The sequence below is a fragment of the Hydractinia symbiolongicarpus genome, chromosome 6 (assembly GCF_029227915.1).
Source record: "Hydractinia symbiolongicarpus strain clone_291-10 chromosome 6, HSymV2.1, whole genome shotgun sequence".
NCBI lineage: Eukaryota > Metazoa > Cnidaria > Hydrozoa > Anthoathecata > Hydractiniidae > Hydractinia > Hydractinia symbiolongicarpus.
The window spans coordinates 7972625-7984629 of NC_079880.1; the positions used below are offsets into that span (position 1 = coordinate 7972625).

Consider the following 12005-nt stretch of genomic DNA (forward strand, 5'->3'; position numbering starts at 1 on the left):
TGTCATAGCGCCCAGTGTAATCGTTGAGTTCAAGCAATCATGTCAAATTAAAAAGAATGTTATTTCTTGGAGTCCAATTGTCTGATTGATGACCTTTATAAGGTCAAAGTCTAAAGTAAGCTCAATTAAGTCCCACAGTCAATCGTTTTACTGTTAATAGCGATGCAACCTTGTAAGCACAGAAACATATCGCTAAATACATGTTGGTACCAATATGTGACGCAACAGTTGTAACTCAAACGAATTGATACCGTTGGAAAGTCAATGAAACGTAGTCTTTGAAACTGTCTCTATTTCTTCAGCGCGATCTAACAGCAAGGACTTATTTATCAAAATTTTTAAATGAAACGCTACCACAACGCACAGTGTAATCGCTGATTTCCACCAATCAGGTCAAATTAAGAAGAATGTTATTTCTTGGAATCCAATTGTCTCATTGATGACCTTTATGAGGTCAAACTCTAAAGACAGTTCAATTAAGTACCACAGCCAATCGTTTTACTGTTAATAGCGATGCAACCTTGTAAGAACAGAAACATATCGCTAAATACATGCTGGTACCAATATGTGACGCAACAGTTGTAACTCAAACGGACTGATACCGTTAGATAGTCAATATAATGTAGTTTTTGAAACGGTCACTATTTCTTCAGAGCCAGCAGGGCTAGGATTAATCCCACGGTTAAGAATGACCTACTTCTCTACATTTTTAAATAAAGCGCTATCACAGCGCCCAGTGTAATTCCACAGATACAGCAATCATTTCAAATTAAGAGGAATGTTATTTCTTGTAGTTCAATTGGCTCATTTATCAAAGTTATAAGGTCAAAGTCCAAAATCACTTCAATTAATCCCCATAGTAAACTGTTTCACTGTTAAAAACGATGCAATCTAGTAATATCGGAAAAATATCGCTTAATACATGTTGGTACCAATGTGTGACGCAACCGTTGTAACTCAAACCGATTGATACCGCTAGAAGGTCAATGAAATTTAGCTTCTGGAAATATCTCTATTTCTTCAGCGCGCGCAAACGGCTAGGATTGGTCCCACACTAAAAAATGACTTATTTATCCAAATTTTTAAATGAAGTGCTACCGCAGCACACAGTGTAATCGCCGAGTTCCAGCAATCAGATCAAATTAAGAAGAATGTTATTTCTTGGAATCCAAATTTCTCATTGATCGCCTTTATAAGGTCAAAGTCTAAAGACAGTTCAATTAAGTACCACAGTCAATCGTTTTACTGTTAATAGCGATGCAACCTTGTAATAACAGAAACATATCGCTAAATACATGTTGGTACCAATATTTGACACTACAGTTGTAACTCAAACGAATTGATACCGTTAGATAGTCAACGAAATGTAGTTTTTAAAACGGTCTCTACTTCTTCAGGGCGAACTAAGGGCTAAGATTGGTCCCACGGTAAAGAATGACTTATTTATCTACATTTTTAATTAAAACGCTATCACAGCGCCCAGTGTAATTCCACAGATACAGCAATCATGTCAAATTAAGAGGAATGTTATTTCTTAAAGTTCAATTGGCTCATTTATCAAAGTTATAAGGTCAAAGTCCAAAATCAGTTCAATTAAGTCCCATAGTAAACTGTTTTACTGTTAAAAACGATGCAATCTAGTAATATCGGAAAAATATCGCTTAATACATGTTGGTACGAATATGTGACGCAACCGTTGTAACTCAAACGGATTGATACCGCTAGAAGGTCAATGAAATTTAGTTTCTGGAAATATCTCTACTTCTTCAGCGCGAGCTAACGCCTAGGATTGATCCAACAGTAAAAAATGACTTACTTATCTAGATTTTTTCATAAAGCGCTATCATAGCGCCCAGTGTAATCGTTGAGTTCAAGCAATCATGTCAAATTAAAAGGAATGTTATTTCTTGGAGTCCAATTGTCTGATTGATGACCTTTATAAGGTCAAAGTCTAAAGTAAGCTCAATTAAGTCCCACAGTCAATCGTTTTACTGTTAATAGCGATGCAACCTTGTAAGCACAGAAACATATCGCTAAATACATGTTGGTACCAATATGTGACGCAACAGTTGCAACTCAATCGAATTGATACCGTTAGAAAGTCAATGAAACGTAGTCTTTGAAACTGTCTCTATTTCTTCAGCGCGATCTAACAGCAAGGACTTATTTATCAAAATTTTTAAATGAAACGCTACCACAACGCACAGTGTAATCGCTGAGATCCACCAATCAGGTCAAATTAAGAAGAATTTTATTTCTTGGAATCCAAATGTCTCATTGATGACCTTTATAAGGTCAAAGTCTAAAGACAGTTCAATTAAGTACCACAGTCAATCCTTTTACTGTTAATAGCGATGCAACCTTGTAAGAACAAAAACATATCGCTAAATACATGTTGGTACCAATATGTGACGCAACAGTTGTAACTCAAACGGACTGATACCGTTAGATAGTCAATATAATGTAGTTTTTAAAACGGTCACTATTTCTTCAGAGCGAGCAGGGCTAGGATTAGTCCCACGGTTAAGAATGACCTAGTTATCTACATTTTTAAATAAAGCGCTATCACAGCGCCCAGTGTAATCCCACAGTTACAGCAATCATGTCAAATTAAGAGAAATGTTATTTTTGGAGTCCAATTATCTCATTTATCACATTTGTAAGGTCAAAGTCCCAAATGAGTTCATTAAGTACCACAGTCAATCGTTTCACTGTTAAAAGCGATGGAACCTAGTAATATCGGACAAATATCGTTTAATACATGTTGGTACGAATATGTGACAAAACGGTTGTAACTGAAACGGATTGATAACGTTAGTAAGACAATGAATCGTGGTTTTTGAAAGTGTCTCTAGTTTTTCAGCCCGCGCTAGCGACTAGGATTGGTCCCACCGTAAAAAAATGTCTTATTTATCTCAATTTCTAAATAAAGCTCTACCACAGCACCCGGTGTAATCGCTGAGTTCCAGCATTCATGTCCAATTAGGAGGAATATTACTTCTTGGAGTCCAATTATATCATTTTAACACATTTGTAAGGTCAATGTACAAAATCAGTTCATTAAGTACCACAGTCAATCGTTTCACTGTTAAAAGCGATGCAACCTAGTAATATCGGACAAATATCGCTTAATACATGTTGGAGCGAACATGTGATGCAACGGTTGTAACTCAAACAGACTGATACCGTTAGAAAGTCAATGAAATGTAGTTTTTGAAACTGTCTCTATTTCTTCAGCGCACTCTAATGGCTAGGATTGGTGCCACAGTAAAAAGTGACTTATTTATCTACATTTTTAAAAAAAGTGCTACCACAATGTAATACGTGAGTTCAAGCAATCATGTGAAATTTTGAGGAATGTTATTTCTTGGAGTTCAATTGGCTCATTTATCACAGTCATAAGTCAAAGTCCAAAATCAGTTCAATTAAGTCCCACAGTAACTCGTTTCACAGTTAAAAGCGATGCAACCTAGTAACATCGGAAAAACATGTTAGTACGTAACCTTATAAATGTGATAAATGAGACAACTGGTTCCAAGAAATAACATTATTCTTAATTTGAAATGATTGCTGAACTTCAGCAATTACAGTGGGCGCTGTGGTAGCTCTTTGTTTAAGAATTTAGATAAATAAGTCATTTTGTACTGTGGAACCAATAGTAGCCGTCACCGCGCGCTGAAGAAATAGAGACAGTTTCAAAAACTACAGTTCGTTGAATTTCTAACGGTATCAGTCCGTTTGAGGTTCAACGGTTGCATCACTTATTCGTACCAACATGTATTTAGCGATATGTTTCTGATATTACTAGGTTGCATTGCTTTTAACAGTGAAACAATTGACTGTGGGACTTAATTGAACTTCTTTGGACTTTAACTTTATGAGTGTGATAAATGAGACAATTGAACTCCAAGAAATAACATTCTTCTTAATTTGACATAAATGTTGGAACTTAGCGATTACACTGGACGCTCTGGTAGCCCTTCATTGAAAATTTTAGATAAATAAGTAACTTTATACTGTGGGACCAATCCCAGCCATTAGTGCGCGCTGAAAAAATAGAGACAGTTTCAAAGACTATATTTCATTGACTTTCTAACGGTAATAGTCCATCTCAGTTACAACGGTTGCGTCACATATTCGTACCAACATGTATTTAGCGGCATTTTTCTGATATTACTAGGTTGCATCGCTTTTAACAGTGAAACGATTGACTGTGGGACTTAATTGATCTGATTTTGGACTGTGACCTTATAAATGTTATAAAATGAGACAATTGTACTGCAAGAAGTAACATTCTTCTTAATTTGACATGATTGTCGTAAGTCAGCGATTACACTTGGCGCTGTGGTAGCGCTTCATTTAAAATTTAGATAAATAAGTAACATTTTACTGTGGGACCAATCGTAGCCGTTAGTGGGCGCTGACGAAGTAGAGACATTTTCAAAAACTGAAATTCATTGACTTTCTAGCGGTGTCAATCCGTTTGAGTTACAAGGGTTGCGTCACATATTTGTGCAAACATGTGTTTAGCGATATTTTTTTTATATTACTAGGTTGCATCGCTTTTAACAGTGAAACGATTGACTATGGGACATTATTAAACTGATTTTGGACTGTGACCTTATAAATGTGATAAATGAGACAACTGGACTCCAAGAAATAACGTTAATCTTAATTTGAAATGATTGCTGAACTTCAGCAATTACACTGTGCGCTGTGGTAGCTCTTTATTTAAAAATTGAGATAAGTAAGTCATTCTGTACTGTGGAACCAATAGTAGCCGTTAGCGCGCGCTGAAGAAATAGAGACAGTTTCAAATACTGCATTTCATTGACTTTCTAACGGTATCAGTCTGTTTGAGTTGCAACCGTTGCGTCACATATTCGTACCAACATGCATTTAGCGATATTTTTGTGATATTGCTAGGTTGCATCGCTTTTAACAGTGAAACGATTGACTCTGGGACTTAATTGAACTACTTTGGACTTTGGCTTTATGAATGTTAAAAATGAGACAAATGAACTCCAAGAAATAACATTCTTCTAAATTTCACATGATTGCTTGAACTCACGGATTACATTGTGGTAGCACTTTTTTTAAAGATGTAGATAAATAAGTCACTTTTTACTGTGGCACCAATCCTAGCCATTAGAGTGCGCTGAAGAAATAGAGACAGTTTCAAAAACTACATTTCATTGACTTTCTAACGGTATCAGTCTGTTGGAGTTACAACCGTTGCATCACATGTTCGCTCCAACATGTTTTAAGCGATATTTGTCCGATATTACTAGGTTTCATCGCTTTTAACAGTGAAACGATTGACTGTGGTACTTAATGAACTGATTTTGTACATTGACCTTACAAATGTGTTAAATGATATAATTGGACTCCAAGAAGTAATATTCCTCCTAATTGGACATGAATGCTGGAACTCAGCGATTACACCGGGTGCTGTGGTAGAGCTTTATTTAGAAATTGAGATAAATAAGACATTGTTTTACGGTGGGACCAATCCTAGTCGCTAGCGCGGGCTGAAAAACTAGAGATACTTTCAAAAACCACGATTCATTGTCTTACTAACGTTATCAATCCGTTTCAGTTACAACCGTTTTGTCACATATTCGTACCAACATGTATTAAACGATATTTGTCCCATATTACTAGGGTCCATCGCTTTTAACAGTGAAACGATTGACTGTGGTACTTAATGAACTCATTTTGGACTTTGACCTTACAAATGTGATAAATGAGATAATTGGACTCCAAAAATAACATTCTCCTTAATTTGACATGGTTGCTGGAATTCCGCGATTACACTGGGCGCTATGGTAACACTTCATTTAAAATTTAGATAAATAAGTCATTTTTTATTGTGAGACCAATCCTAGCCGTTGGCCCACGCTGAATAAATAGAGACAGTTCAAAACCTACATTTCATTGACTTTCTAGCCGCATCAATCCGTTTGAGTGTCAACGGTTGCGTCACATGTTCATACCAAGATGTATTTACTGATATTCTTCCGATAATTTTAGGTTGTACTGCTTTCAACAGTGAAACGATTGACTGTGGGACTTAATTGAACTGCTTTGAAATTTGACTTTATGAATGTGATAAATGAGACAATTAAACTCAAAGAAATAACATTCTTCTTAATTTGACATGATTGCTTGAACTTAGCGATTGCACTGTGATAGCGTTTTATTTAAAAATGTAGATAAAAAGGTCACTTTTTACTGTGGGACCAATCCTGGCCGCTAGTGCGCGCTGAAAAAATAAAGACAGTTTCAAAGACTACATTTCATGGACTTTCAAACGGTATTAGTCCGTTTCAGTTACAACGGTTGCGTCACATATTCGTACTAACAGGTATTCAGCGATATTTTTCTCATATTACCAGGTTGCGTCGCTTTTATCAGTGAAACGATTTACTGTGGGACTTAATTAAACTGACTTTGGACTGTGACTTTATGAATCTGATAAAGAGCCAATTGGACTCAAAGAAATATCATTCTTCTTAACTTGACTTAATTGCTGGAAGTCAGCGATTACACTGTAGTAGCACTTTATTTAAAATTGTAGATAAGTAAGTCATCTTTTGCTGTGGGACCAATCCTATCCGTTAGCGTGCGCTGAAGAGATAGAGACAGTTCTAAAAACTACATTTCATTGACTTTCTAACGTTATCAATCCGTTTCAGTTACAACCGTTGCGTCACATATTCGCACCAACATGTATTAAGCAATATTTGTCCGATATTTCTAGGTTGCATCGCTTTTAACAGTGAAACGATTGACTGTGGTACTGAATGAACTCATTTTGGACTTTGACCTTACAAATGTAATAAATGAGATAATTGGACTCCAAGAAATAATATTCCTCCTAATTGGACATGATTGCTGGAACTCAGCGATTACACCGGGTGCTGTGGTAGAGCTTTATTTAGAAATTTAGATAAATAAGACATTGTTTTACGGTGGGGCCTATCCTAGTCGTTAGCGCGCGCTGAAGAAATAGAGACAGTATGAAGTGTTAAGTAACAATAATGAGTTACTTTGTTTGTCTCACTTGATTACTCAGCGGTATCACAAACACAACCAGCAGGAACACAACAACACTACTTGATCCGTAACACAACAACACAACTGGATATCAACACAACTGCACAACCACTTGAGGCCCCACCAAGAATATTCACTATTGTTTACAGTTTATATTATGGAGACAACATATTAATATCAACAATCTCCCTTCTCTTTCTTCAATTAGTGAATGTTGGTGAGAATCTGTGTCTTCTCATTTTGATTAGTCTTTTTCATTTACTGTAAATCAACTCAATCATATGTACACTATTTACAAACTTTTTCACTTTCTCAGCTTATAGCCGAGCCTCTGCAATTGCTTGCAAACGTCGACTTGACGAAGCTCCATTCTTTGTCATTGGATCTGCTATTTGGTCTTTTGTTGTTATCCAATTAAGTTTTGAAATTTCTTTCTTTTCTATCATTTCTTTCAAGATAGCATGTCGACTCTTAATCTTCTGTGCAAAATACCTTTACTGTAATGTGCAGCATCTACCAAAGACTTGCAATCCGTATAACATTCCATCGCAATCTGGAGCCCTTTGCCATCAAAGACAACATCTCGAATAATACTCGATAACCAGTATGACGATTCTGCAGCTTCTATAAGAGCTAAAGTTTCTCCTGATAGTGTACTTTTGACAACTCGTCTAACTCTTTTTGACTGCCAAGCTAAGGGGATGGTAATTGACTTATCTTTGTTACTTAGGAAGATAACATAACCGCCTTGTGAACCTCCATCACTCAAATTCCCATACGAAGCATCACTATAACAAATAATTTGGCTTTTTCAATATTGCCTACGCTTGGAAAGTGGAGTGCAACATCATTTTTCTTCACTTTACATAAAACTTTGTTTAAATATGTCAGGTCACCAATAGTAGCTTTGTTTACAATTCCCATCAGCTGACAACAATCAAACAATATGTCTGGTCTTGTCTGAGTAGCTACCCAATTTAATTGACCAATTAATTGTCTCATCTTTTTCTTTTCCTCATCACTTAAACCGTCTGATTTGGACAATAATCTCTTTTTAGGTAGATAAATTTCTTGGATACTATTTACATATATGATATCTGATCTAACATTATCTCGTTATCTTTACAACTGAGGTTTATACCAAGGTATTTGAACGCAACTGATTTTTCTACACCAACTTGAAAGATTTTTCTTATCTCTTCAATAACCTCTCTCTCAAAATATTCGCTCCCTCCCCAACAAAAATCATCAACATGTGTAGAAATAATACCTGCTAGTTTACCATTGTGGTGCCAATAAAATAAACCAGGGTTATATTTACATACTTTAACATTCAATTTGGTAAGTTCTTCATAAACCTTAAGATACCAAGTCCTTGAAGCATCGTTTAATCCATAAACACATGTCTTTAATTTCCATACTGTTCCCTCTTTGTAGGCTTCCTTGGGTGGACGTATATACAATTCTCTGTCAATAGGCTTTCCTTGAAGAAATGCTGCTTTAATGTCAATAGAATGGCATGTCCAATTCATGACAGACATAATAGCAAACATAATCCTAAGTGACTCTTTGCAGCAGGTCGGAGAATCTGTTTGTACATCTGCTTTATCTTCAAATTCTCTTGCTACTAACCTTGCTTTAAATTTGGCCAACCAGACTGGTCACATTTCTTGGTAATCACCCATCTCGTCGATATCAATGATTGCTTAGACACTGGAACCTTTTCATAAACATTGTTTTTGATCCAATTTTTCAGCTCATTTGTTTTTGCTTGCTTAATTAATTCAGTCTCTGTGCTGTCAACTAACAGTATCTCTTCACTATTTGATGGACTAATTTCTTTATTTATTCTTTCTATTTTTGATATTCCCTTTTTCATATCAATATATTCTGTAGAGCCATCTTTATGGCGAACATTCCAAAAATCTTTATATTTTCCTCCCTGAGCCTTTCCAACTTTTCCAGCTCTTGAAATTACTTCAACTTCTTTCAATTGCAAATCTTCATTTGTTGCAATGCGTATTTTCATCTTTGGTTTTAATTTAACAACATCATTTTCAGCATCATCATTTTCACTGTTAGCATTGACATTCTGCTGTTCGCTTACATCTTTATTGTGTTCCACATTTTCTAATTTGCTTACTTCATCAATAGGATTTATACTATCAAAGTCATCATCATTTCTCCTCATTTCTTCTTCTTTAATAGTATTTTCAGTATCTTCAAAGTGTACATTGTCCTCTTCCAGTGTAACAGCATCTACATCATCCTCATCATTTTCACTGTATACATCATCATCTTCTGGTGCAAGATGTTTCATAAACTGTTCTGTGTTTGTTTCAGGTTTCGGTGTGTCATCAGAAACTATTCTCTCTTGACCTTTCTCATGCATTAAATTGCATGGATGCACACGAATGTGTCGACTTCCATGTTTTACCAAAACTTGCTGACTTTCAAAACCTATAACTGTACCTGGGCCATGCCAATGTTTGTCGTCTTTTCTTCGATAATAGACTTAATCGCCATTCATGTATTTCACATTTCCAGAAGGTCTAATTTGATGTCTCAAAGCTCGTCGTATCTTTTCTGATGACTCGTTTTCGATATATGCCCGTCTTGCTGCATGCATAGCATTTAAATTTTTCGCTACTACTTGACTAGCAGTTTTACTTTCCATTGCAGGTGGCTTATTTGTCAATATGCATGGTATATTGGGGTTCTTGCCAAAACGTAATTGGTTTGGACTGTAGCCATTGTAATTTGCAAGTGAGTTGCCTTTCAACTATTCCGTTACTCTATGGACTCTCTGCAGCAGTGGTTACAACCCTAATGTTAAATTTTTCACAGAAATCAATGAATTCACTGTTATCGAACTCCCCGCCATTGTCAACCATGAACTTCCCTGCACAGCCAAATGTTCCTATCCAGATTTCAAATATCTTTTTGAAAATCACTTCTTTTCGTTTTCTATGTATGACAGTAGCAGCACTATACTTCGTAAAAGTATCAATTAAATGTAAAAAACATGTTTTTGTATTGCCATCTGTCCACTCTTTTAGGTCCATTGCTACAAAGTCATTAAAGTCATTGGACATACGCAAACCCACCATAGGTCTTGGGGATAGTTTCTTGTACTTGAAACATGTCTCGCATTTCTGTGATATATGGTCAATCAATGTATGTAACTTCTTATCCTCAACACCTGCATCCCGAAGTAACTTATTTAAACGTTCTGGTGGCGGATGACTAAATTGTTTATGAAGTTTAACAATGTCTTTTATTCTTTCGGTTTCATATTTCATAGCGAAACTCTTTGAATACAGAACTATTTCTTCCGCATCCACACTTGAAATATCATCAAATTCAAATATTCTTTTGCCTAAAGGGATACAATAGTGTCCTGAGGATGTGAGAAACACCTTTTGCTTCATTCCCAGAATTTCTATTGTGTCCTTTGAAAAATCTATTTTTGTGCCTGCTTTCTTCATGGCATCTTTACTAAAAGGTAGTGACAAATCTCCTTTCACAACATCTGCTACGATATTGATATTAGTATCTCCAATTCTGGCTGGCAATTTCATTTGTTTAATAGATCTCATTTCATTTCCATCTCCAAACCTAAATATTGTATTACTTTGTGACTCTGTGACATGATTAAGTTCATTATCACCCAATGTCTCTAAATATTCTTTCAGCCAACTTTCTCCACAAACAGTTTGTGAACAGCCTGAATCCAGAACAGCAGCGCTTAATGTTTCACCCATAAATACATACATTACCTCTGTATACAATGTTACATTCACTTCCTCTTTCTTTTTCTTTTTCTTTCTATTTTCGTATGAGTCTGGGCAATCTCTTTGCCAATGAAACACAGATCCACAAATGTTACATCTCGATATTTCTCCATTTATATCCACAGGATTTCTTTGACGATTACCTTTACTATTTCTGTCGGCAGTAGGTCTTGTGTAGTTGGTCGCACCTCTAAAGTATCTTCCTCTTCCTCTAAAATACTGATGACTGCCATGATAAGTCGGTTCTAACTTAAAATCATTTACATTGACTCTATCCTGTTTAACTATATCACCAAAGATCCTCTTCAGTTGATTTTTCATTCCGGAAAATGTGAGTTCAGTAATAGTTGCTTTTACCAGTCGTTCTTGTTCCTCAGGTAGTCTTGCGTTTGCCAAAAGTTTATATGCTAAAATTCCATCCGGTAATTCCATGCCATATTGCTTAGCTTTGTTGTGTAAGCGTTCAAACTCAATTACATATTGTTTCATTGTCATTTCTTTAGTTTTGAACATTTTTTCAAAATTATCATAGTTAGTAAAAGCTAATTGTAACGTGTCTTTTTTAAATAAGCTGTCAAGAGTTTCTATTACTTCGTCAACACCATTATCTGCATTAAGAGTCCCAATGTTCATTTCAAGAACTGCATCTCTAGCTTTACCTTCAAGTGTAAGAAAAATAGCAGCAGCATGTTTCTTTTTATCAACATTTGTAAAAATTTGCAAATTTTTATCTCCTTTTTCCAGCTTGCTTATGAAATGTCCTCACTTAACGTTGGCGGGGCCTTGTAATCTTTACTTGAAGCCATTATTCCTCTGCCACCATTTGTTAAGTAACAATAATGACTTACTTTGATTGTCTCACTTCATTACTCAGCGGTATCACAAACACAACCAGCAGGAACACAACAACAAACTTGATCCGTAACACAACAACACAACTGGATATCAACACAACTGCACAACCACTTGAGGCCCCACCAAGAACATTAACTATTGTCTACAGTCTATATTATGGAAACAACATATTAATATCAACATCAAAAACTACATTTCCTTGACTTTCTAAGGGTATTAGTCCGTTTCAGTTACAACGGTTGCGTCACATATTCATACTAACAGGTATTCAGCGATATTTTTCTGATATTACCAGGT

The 12005-nt window shown here is 35.8% G+C and overlaps 1 protein-coding gene across 1 annotated transcript; it reads right to left on the reverse strand.

The window, feature by feature from the left end:
- Positions 1-7510: 7510 nt before the first annotated feature.
- Positions 7511-11659, reverse strand: LOC130647426 (uncharacterized). Its single transcript, XM_057453278.1, has 6 exons — positions 11620-11659; positions 9885-11512; positions 9583-9778; positions 8692-9531; positions 8146-8647; positions 7511-7847 (listed from the first exon to the last, which is right to left on the reverse strand). The coding sequence occupies exons 1-6, from the start codon at positions 11657-11659 to the stop codon at positions 7511-7513; spliced, it is 3543 nt and encodes a 1180-aa protein (XP_057309261.1).
- Positions 11660-12005: the final 346 nt, after the last annotated feature.

Bases quoted from the DNA above. Each gene is read 5' to 3' on its own strand.
- LOC130647426 (XM_057453278.1), bottom strand. From the start codon at position 11,659: ATGGCTTCAAGTAAAGATTACAAGGCCCCGCCAACGTTAA. The intron at 11,513-11,619 runs GTGAGGACATTT...TTACACTTGAAG, and splicing joins CAAGGCCCCGCCAACGTTAA to GTAAAGCTAGAGATGCAGTT. The intron at 9,779-9,884 runs GTTGTAACCACT...CGTTTTGGCAAG, and splicing joins GTGAAAAATTTAACATTAGG to AACCCCAATATACCATGCAT.